The sequence below is a fragment of the Carettochelys insculpta genome, chromosome 4 (assembly GCF_033958435.1).
Source record: "Carettochelys insculpta isolate YL-2023 chromosome 4, ASM3395843v1, whole genome shotgun sequence".
Lineage (NCBI taxonomy): Eukaryota > Metazoa > Chordata > Testudines > Carettochelyidae > Carettochelys > Carettochelys insculpta.
Window position 1 is genome coordinate 119399089 of NC_134140.1, and position 22223 is coordinate 119421311.

Genomic DNA, 22223 nt, shown 5'->3' on the forward strand with positions numbered 1-22223 from the left:
AAAGTATTTACAAAATAGTACAATGCTAACAAAAGACCTTGCCTCACGATTACTCCTGAATCACCAGAACGTCCTGCATGCATGGAAGATTACTAAATCCCACCACCAGTCGGTATGGGCAGAATACTAATCTGACAGGAGATACCTTTCTACTGGGTCATTTTAATTTAATCTGGAGGTTATTAAATTTGGGAAATATATTGATGGCCCCCACACAAAGGGACAGATAATTGCTTCCTATTTGGTTTTAGGAAGAAGGGGCTTTTGAAGTCCAGGCGGGGAGGGGTGGGGGTGTCCTTTCGAACGGCCCTGTCTACATGGGTGGCATGTGAGTCAAAAGCGGCACTTTCGAATCATGCATGGCTGCCACTATGCTAATAAGGCATTGCATATTCATGGAAGTACCTCATTAGCATCTTCCCAACTCATTCATTACCATGCCCCTTCCAAAAGGGAGGGGCTAGTATAGATGTGGCCGTTGTATGGCTTAGATTTAAACACTGTGGGCCAGAGCTGTAAATCAGCATAGCTCTACTGAAGTCATTGATGCTATACCAATTTATAGCCCCTGTGAGCATAGCATCAGAGACACGTCCTGTGTGAGACAGTGAGAATATCAGGAAACTTACTGATTATATTATGTATGATGTGAGGACACAGCAGCCAGAAGCTCAAATTGGTGGAAGGAAAAATCAGATTTTTCTTTTTTCGGCGTGGGCATGATTTTATTTAACATACTGGCTGCGTCTACACGTGCACGCTACTTCGAAGTAGCGGCACCAACTTCGAAATAGCGCCCGTCGCGTCTACACGCGTTGGGCGCTATTTCGAAGTTAACTTCGACGTTAGGCGGCGAGACGTCGAAGTCGCTAACCTCATGAGGAGATAGGAATAGCGCCCTACTTCGACGTTCAACGTCGAAGTAGGGACCGTGTAGACGATCCGCGTCCCGCAACGTCGAAATTGCCGGGTCCTCCATGGCGGCCATCAGCTGGGGGGTTGAGAGATGCTCTCTCTCCAGCCCCTGCGGGGCTCTATGGTCACCGTGGGCAGCAGCCCTTAGCCCAGGGCTTCTGGCTGCTTCTGCGGCAGCTGGGGATCTATGCTGCAGGCACAGGGTCTGCAACCAGTTGTCAGCTCTGTGTATCTTGTGTTGTTTAGTGCAACTGTGTCTGGGAGGGGCCCTTTAAGGGAGCGGCTTGCTGTTGAGTCCGCCCTGTGACCCTGTCTGCAGCTGTGCCTGGCATCCCTATTTCGATGTGTGCTACTTTGACGTGTAGACGTTCCCTCGCTGCGCCTATTTCGATGTTGGGCTGAGCAACGTCGAAGTTGAACATCGACGTTGCCGGCCCTGGAGGACGTGTAGACGTTATTCATCGAAATAGACTATTTCGATGTTGGCTGCACGTGTAGACGTAGCCACTGAAGATGACTAATGTCAATGTGAGAGAAAGCAAAAAAGTTTCAGATGAGCACCCAAATGGTCAGATGCTTTGCCTGAACTCATCTTAATGTTTAGAAATGAACCTTGATGTCTGCAAGGACTGTTCTATTGTAGGATTTCAGAGAAAATGGTTTGTAAAGTAAACCCTGGACGTGTATGTGCTAATGGTGGTAAATGTCAGAATGACAAGCAGAGAAAATAAATGAACCTCAGCAAATGGCGGGCAGGAATGATGAAGAGAATTCTGTCATCATGAAGGGTGCGGATGACTCTAGATGGAGCAGCAAGGAAGAAGTTTTGCTTCAGGAAAGGCATGCCCTGGATTCCTGGAAGGAGCACACCGAGACCACATACATCTCTGTGCATAGCCCCAGCATGCACGGTTGGGTGAGGGCAGGGTGAAAGTGGGACTCCAGCTGATGGATACACAACTCTACAGATCTCTATCCAGGCATTTCTCCTGTCTGGTTGTGGGAGAGGGCTATGTTACATGTGAGAAGAAAATCACAGTTGCTCTACTGCTGTCATGGGCTACGTCTACACGTGCACCCAACTTCGAAATAGCTTATTTCGATGTTGCGACATCGAAATAGGCTATTTCGATGAATAACGTCTACACGTCCTCCAGGGCTGGCAACGTCGATGTTCAACTTCGACGTTGCTCAGCCCAACATCGAAATAGGCACAGCGAGGGAACGTCTACACGCCAAAGTAGCACACATCGAAATAAGGGAGCCAGGCACAGCTGCAGACAGGGTCACGGGGCGGACTCAACAGCAAGTCGCTCCCTTAAAGGGCCCCTCCCAGACACACTTTCATTAAACAGTGCAAGATACACAGAGCCAACAACTAGTTGCAGACCCTGTATATGCAGCACGGACCCCCAGCTGCAGCAGCAGCAGCCAGAAGCCCTGGGCTAAGGGCTGCTGCACACGGTGACCACAGAGCCCCGCAAGGGCTGGAGAGAGAGTATCTCTCAACCCCCCAGCTGATGGCCGCCATGGAGGACCCCGCTATTTCGATGTTGCGGGACGCGGATCGTCTACACGTCCCTACTTCGATGTTGAACGTCGAAGTAGGGCGCTATTCCCATCCCCTCATGGGGTTAGCGACTTCGACGTCTCGCCGCCTAACGTCGATTTCAACTTCGAAATAGCGCCCGACGCTTGTAGACGTGACGGGCGCTATTTCGAAGTTAGTGCCGCTACTTCGAAGTAGCGTGCACGTGTAGATGCAGCTATGGTGTGTGAGAAACAGCTGCAGAACAATACGTGATCTGCAAAGTCCCAAAAGAAATCTCTTTAATCCGTAACTTAGTTGCACAGTCACAATGTGCAGAGGGTCCACACAAAATCTATGAAGCACTGAGAAGGAGTAACTGGAACAGAGATCCTTTGCTGTCCTTCTGCACGAGTGAAGTTCATTCCTGAGCTACAGATAAAAAAATATGGGTCCCAAAGTGCCAACATAAGTAGGTAACTATAATTACAAGATGAGACAGCCTCTCAAATGTGGCTCTAATAAATTACAAAAAATATTTAGGGCATGGAAATAATGCTTCCCCTCTGAGGTTTTGTTTTTCTTTTTTAAATGGGACATTTGATTCAAATGGAAACGGCTTTTCCTAAGAGACTTCCTTCTCCTTAAACTATCCTTTAAGACACCAATAGACCTGAAGCTCACAAATAACAACTTGCAATAGAAATTTTACAAGAGTTAAATTTTGTTTTACAGACACAGAAAAAAGAAAAGAAAAATAAAAGAAAATTGTGCAGCAAAAATAAGTCCTTTTTTCCCACAGTGTTATGATTTGGGATATATACAGCCTCGAAGATATGTATAAATCATTTTTATACATGGCACTGTCTTAGAAAACTAGAGATTTTAGTACAAAGGAAACAAGTCATTGAAAGAATGTCCACATGCTGTTGCTTTATGAATTACTATACATACAAGAGGCTCATACAAAGGACCCCTGGTTTACAGATACTTCTGTATTGTACATTAACATGTGGCTTACTCCCTTCTTAGGGCCAGCTTTACATTTAATATTACAAATAATATTATACCAATGCTGAAAATACTGATACAAAACAGCTTCAAGATATTTTTAAAAAATATCCATCACTTCAATTGCTCTGTTTCCTCCAGTTTTTTTTGAAAGTTTCAGCTTTAAAAAAGATTTTCCAAGAAAATAGTAGTATTTAGATTTTTTTTGAGATGTGCAGACTTTTTAAATAAAATGTAATTCAAAAGTCTATTTTCCAGGAAAAAAATTCAGCTATAAATAAAGTATATAAGTTAATTGAAGAGGTTTTTATGCAGTATAGTACATTCGTATCCTGGGAAAAAAATGCCCTTGAAAACAATATTTTAATTTATTTACAGATTTGAAATATAATTGCATACATCATCTCTTGAGAAAGGCCAGGCTGAAATCTATAATTAATAATCATTGGTTGTATTTTTCAATCTGCCTTTCATAATCTTAAGAAGTTGCTCAGCTGTAAACATAGATCTGAACAGTGAAATCATGGTACTAAAATTTGTTTAAATCTGTGAACTTTAAATTACATGACGTACCAAAGCAATAGCTAGCGTCTTGAGCACAGATATTTCATTCAATGAAATTGGTTTTGCATGTTTCATAATGTTCCATTTTTGGCAGTAACAACACTCAAAGAGAAACAGTGAGTAAATTTGCATATATTCATGTTGATTCACACATGCCCAGCTCTGCAAACCCCATTGTTAGTTCTAGAGAGCATTCAGCCAAACCTTGGTATCTTCAACAGCAGATAAGGATGTTTCAAAACTAGCCCTAATTGGAACATGGTGATTCAAAGCTGCTAAAATGGCTGTGTAGCACATTTTCCAAGGCCTGTAATCCCAGTATTTTCTCTCCCCAAGCAGTCTTTAAACAAGTCAGAAAGACTGCTTGGATTGTGCAGCTACACAGATATTACACTACTTGTGGGTAATTGTACTTGATGCCATGTGTATTACTTGACTGCTGACCTTTAGAAACTTAGAGTTTCATTTTCTATTGGGTGGTAGGGTATGGTAGCTTCTTGAATCTTTGAGTAAGGGTCTGCTGAACCCCTTCTTTCTCTTCCTCCATAATTAATCATAAACAAAAAGAGAGGTGATATTATTCAGCTTTATTGATCTGCTTCTTGTGCCATGAAATGCAGGAGATTCTTGTTATTTGTGAGCTAAGTACTGTGTATTTAAACAGATTATCTGCTGCCAGAGACATTTTAGACCATGTATCACGTTTTTATATGCCATACATTTAGCATATCTTGACTGAGCTACTCAGTTTCTAGCCTGCTGGAAGGGGCAAGAGGATTTTATGTAATTAACAAATTTAAAAGCTCTCCAACATGACCCGATTACTTCAGGTTCCTCTGAGACTAAAACATTGTAGGTCAGTTAGGACTATATGGGTGTCAATAGGTGTAGAATACGAAAACAGACAATCTAACATGCAGCATTAGTCCAGGTCATTAACCACAGATATAGCCTGGTAAATATGTAGATTTACATTGGAATGAGGTGTCCTTGGGCACCTTAAAGGCTAACATACATCTGACAAAATAGATTTTACTGAGGAAAGTTTATGTCCAAATAAATCTGTTAGGTTATGTCTACAGTAGACTGGAAGATCAAAGTGCTCATGGTTGATCTTCTGGGATTCAATGCTGCATGTCTGGTAGGGATGCACAAAATTGATCTCTCAGGACTTGCAGTCATCCCCTGTACCCCTTGCAAGATGCAAGCAGTAAGGGAGGTTGATTGGAAAGTTTCTCCCATTGACCTTCAGTAAGCATGGCCAAGTAAGCTGAATGCAGATACGTTGATTCTAGCTATGCAATTGCTGTAGGTAAAACTGTGTATCTGCAGTCAACTTACTTTGCCTAGTGTACACACAGTCTTTAATGTACCACAGGACTCCTTGTCGGTTTTTGCAGATACAGACTAACATAGTTACCCCTCTGAGATTTATGTTAGAGTAATTTGAACAGCAGAGGAGTACTGGATGACAAAATATTGGGGCCATGTCTATACTACCCCTCCCTTTTGGAAGGGATCTTTAACTGCATGGATTGGAACTGGTTAATGAGGCACTGATATGACTATTCAGCCCCTCATTAGCATAATGGTGGCCAGTCACACCTCGAAAGTGCTGCTTTCAAAATGCAAACTGGCTATGTAGACATGGGTGCTTCAAAATAAACCCCAGACTTTGAAATTCCCTTATTTCCAATTTGTTTTGGGAATAAGGGAATTTCAAAGTCTGGGGTTTATTTAGAAGGACCCACGTCTACATGGCCAGTTTGCATTTCAAAGGCAGCACGTTTGAAGCGCGACTGGCCACTATTATGCTAATGAGGTGCTCAACATTCTTATCGGTGCCTCATTAACCAGTTCCGATCCATGTCATTAAATACCCCTTCCAAAAGGGAGGGGTTGTGTAGACACAGCCTGGTATCACTTTAGACTTTCATCCATTTTCAGTTTGATATACTAGGACATGGTATGACATTACATGATGACACAGACTGATACTCTGTGCTGTTCAATGCATGAGTGATGTGTTGTCTATGAGAGTAAGACAAATTATACCACAACGTGGCATGTTATAATATAATAAAAATAGCAAACAACAAAGTTTTTGGAGGATCAAAGCTGTCATTCACTAATTTGAATTCCAATTACTTTGTCAGAAATCCTTGGTGAACCTGTGCGAACTGAACATTTAGAAGAAAACTAAAAGCCCTTCTTCCTCTACTGGTATGATGAGGCATTCTCAAAATTCATACAGCAGAGGGAGGCCAATGCATCTCTGCTTAATGTTAGAAAATTTCATTGTTGAAAGACACAGACAAAATAACCAAAAACATGATACAAAGAGAGGGCCTCAAAGACTTCAGTCTTGATATCTCCCTTGTCCCTATACAATTCAGGCTTGTTTACTAGTTACTTACCTACTCATTCCTCACATCTACTTTCACAGTAACATTACTAAATAAATACAGTGCTATCTGAGATCACCTGCTGGAAAACTTTTATGTATCTCAATGGTTTTCAGAGGCAAAAAGATGAAAAATATTGGGCCTATTTTGGACTAGAGATCCCAGCAAGATGGTCCCATTTATTTTATATATGGTATACCATACTCCATACCTTCAGCAAGACAATTCAATCCAGTTACTTAAGTTATCATGCTAGTCCACCCCACCCCAACCCTCCCTCAACAGGGAAAATATGGAGCCCACATAAAATGTTAAAATTTACAAAATTAAAGATAGCAGCTGATGAGAACCTAAGACTGAGCTCTAGATGAGCAATGTTCCCCCTTATCTGACTTAATCCTTTCCATGGTAAGCATATGAGGAATCAGTTAGCCATCTTTTTGGCCTAAAGTCTGCAGCTCGGCAGTGTGCAAGTTGTGGTGGAGGAAAACATTTTTCCTGCTGTACATATGTAAAGAGATGGGTCCCCTTGGAGGCTGTCCAAATCTCCCTGTGAAAGTGGAATGCTGCCGGGGCACAGCCTGATCCTTAGGTGTCCCAGCCAACCCTGGGAAGTTCTCTGTCTTGGATGTTGGCTTGGTTACACTTTGTACAGCACTGGCCAAAACATTTGGCTTGACCTCTGAAGTGAGTGTCTCATACGTGCCTCTCGTGTGTTTGATGACTTCCACTATTTCTTTATCTTTCAAGAGGTTACTCAGACACAGACTTGACAGCTGACAGCTCTTGCTTTCATAGGCAGTTGCTTGGTTGCCCAGTGAATATCTAAAAGGGTCCTCGGTGGGTGTATGTGCTGAATTTCTGTCCCTTGTGTTGAGGTTTTGGCTCACAACTTTGTTTAGATATGTAGCCTGTGAGAAGGGGAAAGAGAAACAGGAAAAAAAGCATTAGCGAAAGCACTTATTAAGAGCAAAATGACACGGAGCATACAGAACACTCCCAGTGGTACCTGAAGATATGCAAAAACTAGGCATTCAGTAGTGTTGATTAAAATAATAGATGTATCTCAAGTGCTTGCAGGACTCCCAGGACACTGCTAGTATTAAGTAGAAATATTACTTATTTATATTTAAAAAAAACTTTGAAAATCATGTATTTTAACTGTGTAGAATTTGGAAATCTGCTTTAAAAATCCGGTTGAATTGAAAAGATGAATTCTTTAATGAAACAAAACATACAAAGAGACTAAACAGACTTTGTTGCTTATCTTAATGAGAATAGTAATTAATACCCAGCTCATGTCACTTTCCATATGTATATTACAAAGGAGGAATCATATTTCAGATATTGTCTATGCATGTAAAGAAAACCAGTTCTGAATAACTTTGAATGGGTTCAACTTAGAACATGCTTAGCTTAGAGCAGGGATGAAGCTGTGAATGAGTGGCAGGGGATGGATCATTTAACGCAAACTTAAATATATCCTAATGTACTTAAAGGTTTTACTGGATTGGGGCTTGAAGGAGGCTCAGAATTCTAAGTATTTGCTGAAAAGGGTATTTCAGAATACTGGTAACTAGTTTAGCTTCTCTGTGTATGTGATTTGTGAAACTGAGATCTCCCATTGGATATCACACTTTATCATGCCCCTTCAAAATGTTATATGCATTCACCTAGTCTTAGAGGATCAAAGGAGCCCCCAGGACCAAGTTAAGTACTCCATATGCCACCTCAGTTTTCTGCTTTTTTGTATGTTTTAATTTGAAATCACACAGAACATAAAACAAAATTCAGCATTTCTGTAAGCAAAATAGTGAGGAGAAAATGTGCTACCATGGCTGAGGAAGTATCGTGCTTCCTTTAGTGTGCTCTGCTTAGCTTTAATTAGCAGAGGGCATGCTGTGGAATCAGAGTGATTCAGAGATTTCATTCATGGGAGACTGAGGTCAAAGATTTTCACTAAGAAAAATTACAGTTAACAATGTGCGGAAATCTTCCTTAAATTGAAAGCCATCAGCAGCACTACTGAGTATGTTGATGATAAGCTTTCATAGCTTGAAATTTGGACTCATATGTATTCACAGCAAAGCGTGATATCTATATATTTTAATATCGGATGTCTTGACTCCAATTTGCATGACAAAAATTAAATACTATCCTAGTGACACATTAAGTGAATTTGGAAAGAAAATTCAATTTCTCCATGGAAGAAATCAAAAATACTGAACATCTATTCCTGTTAATGTCCTCAAATTTGTATGCATGAGAGGGAGAGGTACAAACATTGTGATGGTTTTAGGGAGTTATTTAAAAGGTAATTTTTTAACTTTTAGTGCATTTTATATTTTGCTCTTCTTTCAACAAGCAGTAAGGTTACTGTTACCATTTTAGACATAGTATAATAGCATCAATTGTAGGCATTTTAAAAGTTATTTTAGAACATAATTTTCCCTGTTTTATAAATCTATGTCTCAATTTCTTGGTTACTATTCACCAACTTAGTTCTGTTGTTCACTCGTAAAAAAAACCAATAGCACACTATAACTTTGCTGCCACTGCACACTTCCCAGACCACAGCTGTGTCCAGACTACAGGGTATTGTTGACAAAATGGCTGTTTTGTTGACAAATCCCATGGAGCATCCAGCTTGTGAAGCGCGTTCTCTCGATAGTAAGTTGACAGAATACAGCGCTTTTATCGGCAGCCATACCCCGCTCACCATGAGGAAGAATGCCACTATTGAGAGAGAGGTCTGTTGAAAAAATGCCAGTCTGGATGTTCCCAGGGACCTTCTGTCAACAGACAAGTCCTCCTGCAGACACCCTGTCCACAGCAAGCAGCACTCTATGGTTCATGCCTCTGGCCATTCTTAAAGCTGCAGGCAGCCTGGGGAACACAATGGCAGGAAGCTGACAGCATGCAAGCAACATGCTGCTCCCTGAACACCCTCACAGCTGCACTTGCACAGTGAGCCACAATGGTAGAGACCTCCTGAGACTCCACTGAGCCCTTGAGGGACCAGCCTGAGGGGTCCCAGGACCCAGCCTGAGGCTCCAAGAGGCAGGACCCTTTGTGGAGCAGGGCCAAATTCCAGGCCCTTTTGGAGGAGTGGGGAGGAGAAGAGCCTGCAGCACCCTAAGGCCAAGTGGCAGAACATACCAATCTACACCAGGATGGCCACCACCCTGACCGAATGGGGCCACTGCCCCCCCCCCCACCAGTGCAGCATGGAGCAGGTCTGGGCAGCTGGTCTCAGCAGTTGAAATTGGTGCAGTACCTCCAGAGCTACCTGTGCACATGGGGGATGGGTGCAGGTATGAACATCCTACAGCCAGGGTCAGGTCCTCACAGGTAGCCTTGGACTCACCCTCCTTGAGGAAGATGAGGACAACAGTCAGGAAGTTTAGCAGCTGCTGTAGCATCTCTGTGTGGGGCCACTGCAAGACCAGGGGCAGTTCCAGTGGCATGGCTCCCTGGAATCAGCTGTGTTGCCCACAAAGCTGCAAAGCCCTGTGCTAGCTGTGCTGTCCCTCACGGAGAGAGGCACTCCCACAGCAGAGGCAGGAAGTGCGTGTCTGGGCTGGGGGGTCCCTTTAAGGGCACGTCTCGCTGGGCTCCTGGAAGGAAATGGTGACCTGCAACCCTGTCCAGCGTGGCTCCAGGTGGCCATTTTGCTGATAGAGTGGCCAAGCAGTCTGGCTGCTCTCTGTAGGCAGAGCAGATTGCTCTTTCAATCTGCCTTTGCTCTCTGGTCATGATCTGTCGACAGAAGTTTTGTTGCAAGATATCCTCCGACACAAACATCTGCTGACAAATCCCTGTAATCTAGACATAGCCCAAGCAATTACTTTTTGACATATGCACAGCCATTTCTTTTGTGTGGTTGGGTACTGCAACTTGGATCCAGGGGAACCAAATCTACTCCTAAACCTTATAGTCTGAACAGTAACAGAGAGAGAGCCGTGCTAGTCTATATACTATCAAAACAAGAAAGCAGTCCAGTAGCACTTTAAAAACTAACAAAATAATTTATTAGGTGATGAGCTTTCGTGGGACAGACCCACTTCTTCAGATCATAGCCATACATGATCTGAAGAAGTGGGTCTGTCCTATGAAAGCTCATCACCTAATAAATTATTTTGTTAGTCTTTAAAGTTCTACTGGATTGTTTTCTTATGGTCTGAGTTTGCTAAGCTAGTATTTTAAGATATTTCAATGAATCCAAAATGAGGTGTATATATTTTTCTATGAGAACCTGAATCAGCTACATGGTTTTCATAAAATATTTAATTTTTATTTGTCCCAAATGAAGGGCAGAACAAATACAGTGACTGCAATTGATATACTCTTTTGTCTTAGCTGTGTACAGATTATACTGATGCTCAAGTTCAGATTGTTGTGTAGGGACTGGCTATCAGAAGCTGTCTTAGACATTTGAAAAGGGATTTTCAAAAGCAGATGGTATTGGCCTAATGGGGAACTCGGGTGGATACAACCAGAAAACAGGTATTGACATCAGGTGCCGCAACACCCTCATGTTTGCTGAAGAGCAGCAGCAGGCCAGCCATACCCCTTCTTTCTTTCAGTCCCACTCCCAGCACCATCTGCAATCTCTGCCTTGCCAGAGAAAAATTCCCTCCTGACTGGATCTACCCACTTTATGGCTACTTTGCACTACGGGTCAGCCAAAGGGGCTTTAGCATGTGAAAGAGTGTGATCTGTAAAGTTTCCACAAAACTAGATCCTTTTGGAATATACAGAATAAAATGTGTAAGTTGTGTAAAGTGTATACTTTTTTTTTTTTTAAGTTTCCAAAGAGGAAAGCATAATGGCATTTTCAGCCACCAGGAAATTAAAGTTTTCCCTTCATTCTGAATGTTAATTAGAAATAAAAATAAAAAAAGAAGATGTTTTAAATTTTCTGATCAGAAAATAAAAAAGTCATCGAAACTGACATTTTCTCACTGAAAACTTATTTCAGCAAAATCACATATTTCCTGGGAATTTCCAGTTAAAAAGTTTTCATCAGTGCTGTGGGATAGTAGTGTGTGGACAGTAAAACTGTTTCCAATCCCAGCAGCTTTAGAGCTGTCCACACTGGCACTGGATCAGTTCAGACTGAAACGGTAAAACCTGAACTGGTTCTTAGGCCTACCATAAAGAATCCTCATAGCAAGGATGATTGGAATGTGTGTAGTACAGGTCCTGGCAACTGTTTAGAGAGTTTGTGTGTGGCTGTGGCAGGTGTCTAACAGCCATTTTAGGGGACTAACTAGTTCTTAAAATGGTAAATTTCTCTTGCATTGGAAGTAAAGCTTAACTAAATGAGATCTGACTATCTCTGGAGAAAGCTGAACAATGGAACGTGCCATAAAGAACACTGGACCCATTCATCACCTTCCATTTTCAAATCCAATTAGTGAAATGTAAGAATGGTTAACGGAAAAACAATTGTGCTGAAGGGCAGTGGTTGACTGGTTTGTGACACTATAGCTACGTCTACACGGGAATGCTACATCGAAATAAGCTATTTCGATGAATAACATCTACGCTTCCTCCAGGGCTGGTGCCGTCGACGTTCAACATCGACGTTGGGCAGCACTACATCGAAGTAGGCACTGCAGGGGAGTGTCTACACACCAAAGTGGCCCACATCGAAATAAGAGTGCCAGGAACAGCTGCAGACAGGGTCACAGGGCGGACTCAACAGCAAGCCGCTCCCTTAAAGGGCCCTTCCCAGAAAATTTGCACTAAACTGCACAAGATCCACAGAGCCGACAACTGGTTGCAGACCCTGTGCATGCAGCATGGATCCCCAGCTGCAGCAGCAGCCAGAAGCCCTGGGCTAAAGGCTGTTGCACACGGTGACCATAGAGCCCTGCAGGGGCTGGAGAGAGCGTCTCTCAACCCCTCAGCTGATGGCCTTCATGGCGCACCCCACTATTTCGATGTTGCGGGACGCGGATCGGCTATACGTGCCCTACTTCGACGTTCAACGTCGAAGTAGGGAGCTATTCCCACCTCCTCATGAGGATAGCAACTTCAACGTCTCGCCGCCTTATGTCGATTTCAACTTCGAAATAGCGCTTGCCACGTGTAGACGTGGCGGGCGCTATTTCGAAGTTGGCGTGGCTACTTTGAAGTAGCCGGCATGTGTAGACGCGGCTTATAATTGCATAAAATAATAGAAGAAAAGTAATGAAAAAATAAATTTTAAGGTACTTATTCCCAAAGGCCTCTGGGTGCCTTAAAAATTACTCATATATTATTCTTACAAAGAGATCAACTTTCCTGCATACATGACTCTGATAGAGGAAAAAAATCCACTTGCTCAGTACACACTGACATCCAGACAGAACCACAAATGCTACCTATGAATGAAACCAAAACTTGTCTCAGCCTAAGGACTCCATGGTGTTTGCATTCTGGAAGTGCTAAAAAGAAGTCACTCTACAGACAAATATTAATCTGGTTGGATCATGGAAACTGATTCCATGTTTCTTGACAACCAGAACTCCCACTTACTTTAGGGGGAATTGCAGAGGGGCAAAAAAGGTAAGAGGATGCTGCAAAAGCTATACAAATGCTGTAGCACAGCTCAATTCATACTCTCCTGCTCACCTCACAACCGCACATTAATCCTCCAGAGCTCAAAAATCCATACACAGCAAGGCTACGTAAGGAATCCAAGAGGGAAAGACAAAAGAGTGAACATGAAAAACCCTTCTCCAGAAAGAAGGAAGCCCTCCAAACTTTCTTGTAAATTCATACAGCTTTGAACAACTTTTGTAGCTCTGACCATTTATATAACCCCCAATCTAATTTACCAAAACAGAGTAAATCAGTTCTTTGGTATACCCCATCTGTCACTAAGTCAACTGCTTAAATTCTCCACCTCAGTTTGTGCCCACCAGTTTCCAGTGTAGGGAATGATCCAATATATAATGTAATTTAGCTACATTTAGTAATTGTTCTTCATTTTAGTCTGTTAACAAGCACTCTTCTTTATTGATTTCAGTCTGCTCCTGAACCAACACTATAGTTTTTACAACAACCTGAATTGGCTGCTAGAGATTAACTAATGCTGCCTTCTGGCAAGGGAGACAACCACTATGCTATAGAAACAAAATGCAACGCACAGAAATAATGAATGGGGGACCTGTGCTAGAGCTGACAACTGGTAAATTTGCCACCCACAGTACTGCCAGGCACAAATTGGACTAAATAAACATAAATCAAAGGGATTTATTTTCTCCCTTTCCAATTTTTTACCACCTTTATTGACCTACTAAGAACAAAAGGCATAGTACTGTACATATTAAATGCACCCCCCTCTCCACAATAACGTGCCTTCAAAGAGTAGAGCAGCAGAGTGCTAGTGAATTAAGGCATCCAGCCATTGCTGCCTTTTCATTTCAAGAGGGACTAATGGGATTCTTAAGGAAGTTTTAAAATAATGGCATTGCTTTGTGGCAGGATTCGGACATTTAAGAAAGGAATGAAGACATCCATTCAATTTGCTAAGGTAAATTGTCCCTGAATAAGTTCATCACTGTAACTAATAAAACACAGCTACAAGCAGGCAAAAGATGATGGTTTGAAAACTCAGGATGAGAACAATGAAAAATGTCCAGCAATCCTGTAGTAACTTAGACTAGGTAAACCATGACAAAGCTTCCTTCTGGACACTGGACACTGGACACTATCTTTCAACAATTAACTGAAAACCTTGCCTGTTACTTACATTATGTGAAGCAAATGGAAAATATGGCATAAGTTAGTACAGCTCTTTGTCATTACCTTTCAAATTAAAGTTTTTGAAGCTCTTTGCATTACCGTAATTCCCTGAGATACGCACATTCAACATTCACTATCTCGCATGTCCGTGAGAGGGATGTGCGGGGAGAGGGGGGAAGAGCCATGTGAGGGGGCAGGTGAGGAGACTCCACAGCTCCAGACCTGGAGCAGAGCCAGTCGCAGGGTCCCCAGCTGGGAGCCAGGAGACCCATAGCCCTGCGTCTGGAGCCTTCTTTTTCCCTTCCCCCAGCCGTGTGGCTGTCCGAAAGCTGTGTGGTTGCGGGGAAGGGAGGGCGAAGGCTCTCAGCCTGGTTCTTGGCTCCCCAATTACAGGAACCAGGAAGGTGATGAGCAATGAGATGGTCAGTTTCCTGGGTCCCTCAAGTGGCCAGGAGCCAGGAACTAAGTGGCAGCCTGGTACCCAGGTACCCTGAGCTGGCAGGACTGGAAAACTGACCAGCCATGAGTTGGTCAGTTTCTCAGGTCCCGCAAGTGTTGGACAGACTGGAACCAGGCTGCCCCTAGATCCCAGCTCCCTGCCACTCTGGGAGCCAGGAAACTAACCAGCCCTCATGGGCTGGTCAGTTTTATGGCTCCTGCAAGCCCAGGGGAGCTGGAAACCATTGGGCAGCCTGGTTCTAGTCTCACTGCAGTTTGTCAGATCCAAGAAACTGAACAGTTGCAGTCTGGTTCCTGGCTCCCCTCGACTTGTGTGAAAATTTGAGTTACACAGGGATTGCAGGAACACAACCCCCATGTAACTGAAGGGTTTACTGTATTTTGCAATAAAGCAGCAGAGTTAATGCCTCCATTATGATGAAAAATTAGTTTAGGTACTAAAACATTCTTATCTTTCGCTATGAATATAAACTGAATAACCCAAAAAACAATAACCAGCACCGTCAGCTACAAAATACAAAGGGGATTTTTTTATTATAAAGCCACAGTGGACAGGTCTACACTTGCCTCCAACTTCAAAGGGGGCATGTTAATCAGGGAAATGTGAGATTACTAATGAAGTGCTGCGGTGAATACCCAGCACTTCATTAGTCTAATTCTACCCCATGGCAACTTTGAAGCATCAAACTTTGAAGTGCCAGCCCGTGGCTGCATGCATGCTGGCACTTGGAAGTTTGACGTTTCCAAGTTGCCATTTGGGAGAATTAGCCTATTGAAGTGCTGTGTATTCACGGCAGCACTCCATTAGTAATCTCCTGCTGCGCTGATTAACATGTCCCCTTCAAAGTTGGGGGCAAGTGTAGACAAGCCCAGTGTGTTTTAAATCCATTTGTACTATTCATGTGTAATATAAATGATATAATAAATTATGATTTACACAGGCGATAAGTAAGAGGTCAACCAGGTTGGCAAGTCAATCCAGAGAATATAATTTCCTGGCAGAAGAATTTGTTGTTTTCATTTATTTCTGATGCTGAGAAGAGAAGGAAAGCAAAATGCATGGAAAACTTACACATCCCGTTTTAAGTAATTAATGCCCTCACAGTCCTGGAAAGGGATCCCTGAATAGGTTCACCTGTGTGGATCCCTTTAGTGGACTGATGTCTAACTCCTGGAAATAAAGTAATGAATTCCTGTGAACATCAGGTTTATTTCAAAAGGCAGGTGACAAGAGAGACATGGGTAAGTGATCTGATCACAGGTCTGAAATTCAAAAACTCCGAAGTTCTTATGCCAGCTCTGATTGTGCCCATCTCTGAGGCCACAGTGAAATCACTTAGGGGCTCTGACTTTCTGAGCTGCAGGACATGATTGACCCACATTGACTTGAGGCAGGTCAGTAGTTATGAAAATCAGCCCCAACAAAGTTTGGTTTTCTCCCCAGGAAACTGGGATGGTATCAACCACCTCACATGGGTACTGCAGAGTTCTATAAAAATGAAAACTGCTATGCTGCATATGTGCTGAATATTATTTAATTATAACATTTATTCTCTACTCCTATCTCTTACTGAGTGTGGATAACTATTACATATCCTACCTTCTTCCTCACTTCATATACAGAAAAGCCCTAGAAGATAATTTTGCTAGATAGATATTTTACATCCAGATCAGATAAAATTTACACAGCAAAGAGTTTTATCTTACTATAAAAAACCAGTACCTCAAATTACTTAAAAAAATCTACTGTTAATTAATGTAAGCTGTTCAGATTCCAGGTGACGAGGATATAGCAAGCAGCATAACATTTGAGATAAACAAGAAAAGTTATTAAGGTTTTTATCTGTATTATTTCTCTCCTATACTAGTGGAGTTACGATGTTCCCTTATTTAAGGCTGTACTTGGCCACCAAGCATTCTGCATATTACAGTGAAGTTTACGTAATTTGAGTATATTTCAATGAAGTGAGAGACCAGGATGCAATAGTCTGGTCACTGGGATAGCCTTCCAGGGAATAGCTTCTAAAATATTTTATAGTCAGCTCTAAAATATTTCTCCATGGGCTAATCATCTGCAAAATACTTTAGGGATAGAATTAAAAAAACCCAGTAGCCAATAATCAAACCAATTCAACAGATATTCTGCATTGTGTTACAAAAATTTTAAAGTGAATCTCAACACATGCATTTGGTTGACCTTATGCAGTAAAGATGTGCTCTGTTAAATATAAGCTGAAAATCTTCATAAGCAATCACTTGATTTGTAAGTCTCTCCCTTTAGCATTCAGGCATACAGGAATCCAAATCTCACTCCATCACCTCTTTGTATATTTTTACCATCCTAATTTATCAGCACACTCAGCACAAGAGAATGGTCATACACCCTTATCTTTTGCTTTCTTTTTTTAACTCAAAGGCTTCATTAACCTAGTTTCAATTAATTCATGCCATTAACTAAATTTCTAAATCGGTTCAAACTGTGTCTTTTGAAAAAGAGTTACTACCTCAAAGAATGGAGCTGAACTGCATGGAAGCAATACACTTGCATATTATGGTTTTTCTTTTTAAAATAACCCCTTTGTTACAGAGTTCCATAGATTAGCATTCTTAGTTTTGTCAGCACTAGAGAATAAGCCTATGATGGAAACAGGAGAATTGCATACATGGGCAAAGAGCATTCAGATGCAGTCATGTTAATCAGTGGAGCTATCCCACAGCTTCATGTACAATACCGCAAAGAAGAAATCTCAGGATTTACAAAAAGGGCAAGTTGTATCCTGATGAGGAGGAAGAAAAATAAAAACTAATTACGCTTTAATTGACTCAGATCTTTATTTTTATGACAGGAAGACTGAGCAAAACATCCCTGAAGAGAAACAGAAAATAATCTGAATATTTTATCTTTCGAGGGCACCTGTTTCATGAGTGAAATGTAATAGAGTAGTCAGGTTTTCTCATTGCTAAGAAAAAATGCCAGGTTTAAGCATTCTAATCTTGTTGAACTGTATCTCCAGCCTTAACTGGATAAAAGGTAAGATCAAGCATTGGAATTGCAAAATGGTACCAAAGCTTAGCCTGTAGTGTTTGCTCAGAAAATCTTTTATAAGAGATTTCAAAAACCTTGCATTATAGCTCTGATAACCATAGTCCTCTTCACTGCGAATGATGAAAAGACTTCTTTTAAGCAACTTTCTCTTAAAATCTATTATTAACCACTAAGTATTGAAATCTCTTCCAAATAAAGGCTGTGTCTACACTAGCCAAAAACTTCGAAATGGCCATGGCCATTTCGAAGTTTACTAATGAAGCGCTAAAATACATATTCAGCACCTCATTAGCATGCGGGCGGCCGCGGCACTTCAAAATTGACGCGGCTCACCACTGCGTGGCTTGTCCAGACGGGGCTCCTTTTCGAAAGGGCCCTGGCTTCTTCGAAGTCCCCTTATTCCTATCTGCTCATGGGAATAAGGGGACTTCGAAGTAGCCAGGGTCCTTTCGAAAAGGAGCCCCGTCTGGCAAGCCGCACAGTGGTGCGCTGCATTAATTTCGAACTGCTGTGACCGCCCATGTGCTAATGAGGCACTGAATAGTTATTTGAGTGTGATCTCAAAGAGACTGGAACAGCTTTACTTTCAAGAATAGTTGCTTGTGCTGAGCAAGAAAGAAGAACAAAGAGGTTCTATACAATTTGTACTGTATTTGTTACAGAATCTCTTAAATCCAAGGCATAAGTAAAAAGGGACCATTCTGATATGATCTCCTGTATAACACAGGCCAGAGGTTTCATCTCATGTTTCCCACACACACACACAATATATATATATTTAGAGGATTATGTTACCTCGCTGTCTATTAAACCTTTTGTCTTTGAGAGAAGTTCTATTATTTTCCTTAGGCTCTCTCACTGTAAATTTAACTAATATTAGTATAATATTAGATAATATAGATATAAAATATAGATAACATAAAAGCACAATTCTCTGTTGTTTGCACCTGATGTAGTCAGTTACATTTGTGGATGTAGCATCTTATGTTCAATTTGCACTGACAAAAATGCGTGTGTGAAGTACAGGACAAAGAAGAAGGATGCTTTGTGTACTTGCTGTAACCAAGTGAGAACACTACACAGTTACAAAAATGTAAAAAGTGCCACTTGTAGTGGTCATGTTACTTACAAAACATTTTTTCCATTTTTTCTTTCCTGTCTCACTTTCTTTGATAGATGCAAAAGGTTGAAGAATATGTTTCAGCAAGAGGTTGAGTGAGTCATTGTTTATCCTCCTTTCAGTGGTAATGGCACCAGTTTACAGTTCCACATCATACCTCAGATCTCAATTTAATGTACACATGATAAGCTTTCAAATGAGGTATGATGTGCCTGCATACAGAAAGAGTGTGTTAAGTTGACCAAATCATTGCTATGCACCACTCACCTAATAATCGTTGGCTGTGTATTGACTGCAGCACTTCACTAGTAATCTCCCATCACCCTGATTAACATTCCCCCTTCAAAGTTGGGAGGGAGTACAGACAAGTCCTTTAAGTGGAAAGCACTTCCCTTTTAGTATCCAAAGCTGAGTGCTGAAGTGTATCTTAATACAAAAAATTGTGTCATGTGTGTATGAAAAATACCAAATTGGACTAAAGCAATAGACATTCATGTTATCTGGGCTGTTGTGGTTCACTAAAAAGGAAACTATTTATTTGGAAAAATAATCCATATTTAACACCTTTCGTTTCAAAATGAAGTGCCACTGCTTTCAAGTCTTGATAGTGGATATAACGAAATGTATGTCATCAGCTCAATGCAGAGAGCTACTGGAATCTGTAACCTGTATGAAGCTGTCTCATTACAAGTTCTTATTAATATTACACAATGTCTTCCTGAAAGTACTGATACAGGTTTTCATTTTTCCCTTATGACACCCATTAAGCTTAACAGTATTTAAATCTCACACTATCAATTTAAGGAGTTACAGCAGAATACATTCATCTTCTACAAAGAGAAATAAAATCTGAAATGATTCATACACAGACGTGCTCTCGGTATGCTATACATGCATATACAGAAACAATGTGGTCTGTTTTATTTTTGCATAAGAAATTATCTCTGTTCTCCCTGCCCCTGTAAAGCTCTTTAATCTCATTTTATTATTTATACAGAGTTGGTTATAATTAATCTCACACATCCAAAAAGGGAAAAAAACATTGTATGGAGAACACACAGCTGAAAGAGTTGTGGGGGAAACAGTCAGGCTTGCTGAAGGAGGGCAAATGGGACGACTGCCCCAGGCCCTTTAAATCACCACCAGAGACCAAACTGGTGGTAAGGGCTTGCTGGAGGGGAGGGGGCATGCTATGGTCTGAGTCTTGCTGAGGGCTGGCTGTCTCCAGCCTTGGACCTAAGGCCCTACCCCTTCCAGGCAGCAAGAGCCCAGCCCCACTCCATGTATTAGACCTCCTGGGAACAGTAGTTGAAATTTAAAAATATGGAAAGGCCACAGTAAAAACATCCATAAACACCTAAGCCAACCCCCCATACCATACACACCTACACCCATTAAAAAATTTAAAGACACAGGCTATGTTTACATGAGAGGCTTTTCCCAACAAAATGGGGCTTTTGTCAGGAAAAACTGCACAGCACCTACATACAAAATGCACTTTGTCAACAGATTGTCGACAAAACGCAGAACATCCATCAGCAGTGTTATACCTCTCCACGTTGAGGTTTAATACCTCTCAACAGCATTCTATCAACAAATCAGCTGTGTAGATACTCCGGGGGCCTTTCGTCAACAGACAGGGCTTCCAGTTCACTGGACAGCCCTGTTTGCAGAGCTTCCAGTCACCCATTCTGTCAAAAGAGGGTCAGGCAGTTTGGCGGCCCTCTCTCCACAGAGCAGATTGCTCTTTTGATCTGCTTTTATGTGTAGATGCAATCTGTCTACAGAAGTTTTGCTGGGAAAACCATTCCGACAGTGACTTCTGTCAACAGAGGCACCTCGTGTAGATGTAGCCTCTATGTATATAATACTTCACTGTATTCTTTGGCATGCATACCTACAATTGCAGTGTACTTTCAGACACAACTTTCACAGATCATCTCTACCAAATCATTTAGGGGAATTTGCTGAAAGTTAAACTGCTGCGCTGTTCCTTGGAGACTGCTTTTTGATGAGGGAGAGACTGAATCGTTTGAGGGGTGGGGAATTGTAGTTATCTCCTAAAAGAAAATGTGCTGAGGTCATTAAGAAGGATGAGTTCACTAACCCCTCGTTAAACGAGTACTTACTTTACTCTCTAAAATGAGGGACACATATATCTACCTTTGTTCACTAGATGAGTGACATCCCCCCACCAATACAAGCCTTATACCTCCCCCCCGACCCAACCTGCCACAGCCTGCAACCCTGCTGGCCCCACAGACCCAACCTGCCTCAGCCTGAACCCTCCACCAGCCCTGCAGACCCAACCCACCACAGCTTGACCACCCCCCACTGGCCCCACAGACCCAACCCGCCACAGCCTGACACCCCCCTCCCCCACCAGCCACACAGACCCAGTACTCTGCAGCCTGAACACCCCACCGGCCCTGCAGACCCAACCCACCACAACCTGACCCCCCTACTGGCCCCACAGACCCAACCCGCCACAGCCTGACCCCCCTACTGGCTCCACAGATCCAACCTGCAGCAGCCTTAGCCACTCTGCCTGCCATGCGGCCCCAGTCTACCCACTTCAGGGTGAAAACATGCTGGCCTCACAGACTCAACCTACCACAGCCTTAACCCCCACAGCAGCCCCACAGACCTGACCTGCAGCAGCCTGAACCCACCCGCCTGACTCACAGGCCCAAGCCACCATAGCCTTAACACCCTGACCTCCGCATGGACCCAACCCGCTGCAGCCTTAACCCCTCCCCCCCACCCACCTGCATGCCACCACGTTTTAACCCTCCCTCCCGTTTATGGCCCCAAACTTTCCCCCGCCTTTAACACTCTCAAACCCCCTCCCAACCCACAGTTCACTTACCTTTCAAAAGCAGTGCCACATACTGCCACTCCTTTACTGAATTACAAGTACTTGGAAAAAATCAGAGACTTTTACATGTATTTTAATGGGACTTTAGTGTCCCTCTTATGAGTTTTCACCTATGAGCAGAAAGTTGGGAACCAGCTGAGCTTGTATAGTGAGGAATGCGTGTAATTTTCCAAACATGTCCTTTTTGGATTATGGATTATCAGTGGCAAATCTGATTGTTTGCTATATTTCCTGGAAACAACACTTCTGAAAGAAATGGGGGGCAGGGACAGAAATTAAAACAGTATCTAATATGTTATCTCTCACAATGATATTGCTTTCTGGAGGTGATACTTGAGAAATAGTTTCACATTGCCATGTTAGATCTTCGCTGATGCATTTTACTGAGTAGGGAGAAGGCAAGAGTATATTCTACACAAGCAACTATAAACTCCTCACAAGTTACACATCCGCAAAAATTAATTTAATTCTTTTCTATTTTGAGTCAAGCAGTGCTCTCAGTTCCATCAGTACAATTCCAAGAATATCATTAGATTGCACATGAAAACAATTAAGTATGA

General features: G+C 42.3%; 1 protein-coding gene across 1 annotated transcript in view; it reads right to left on the bottom strand.

The window, feature by feature from the left end:
- Positions 1–6764: 6764 nt before the first annotated feature.
- CCSER1 (coiled-coil serine rich protein 1) overlaps positions 6765–22223 on the bottom strand; it is a 1054165-nt gene continuing 1038706 nt past the window's right edge. The window contains exon 10 of the mRNA XM_074993602.1: positions 6765–7334. Within this exon, the coding sequence (XP_074849703.1) occupies positions 6852–7334 (483 nt within the window). The 3' untranslated portion in view covers positions 6765–6851. The remainder of the gene's footprint in view (positions 7335–22223) is intronic.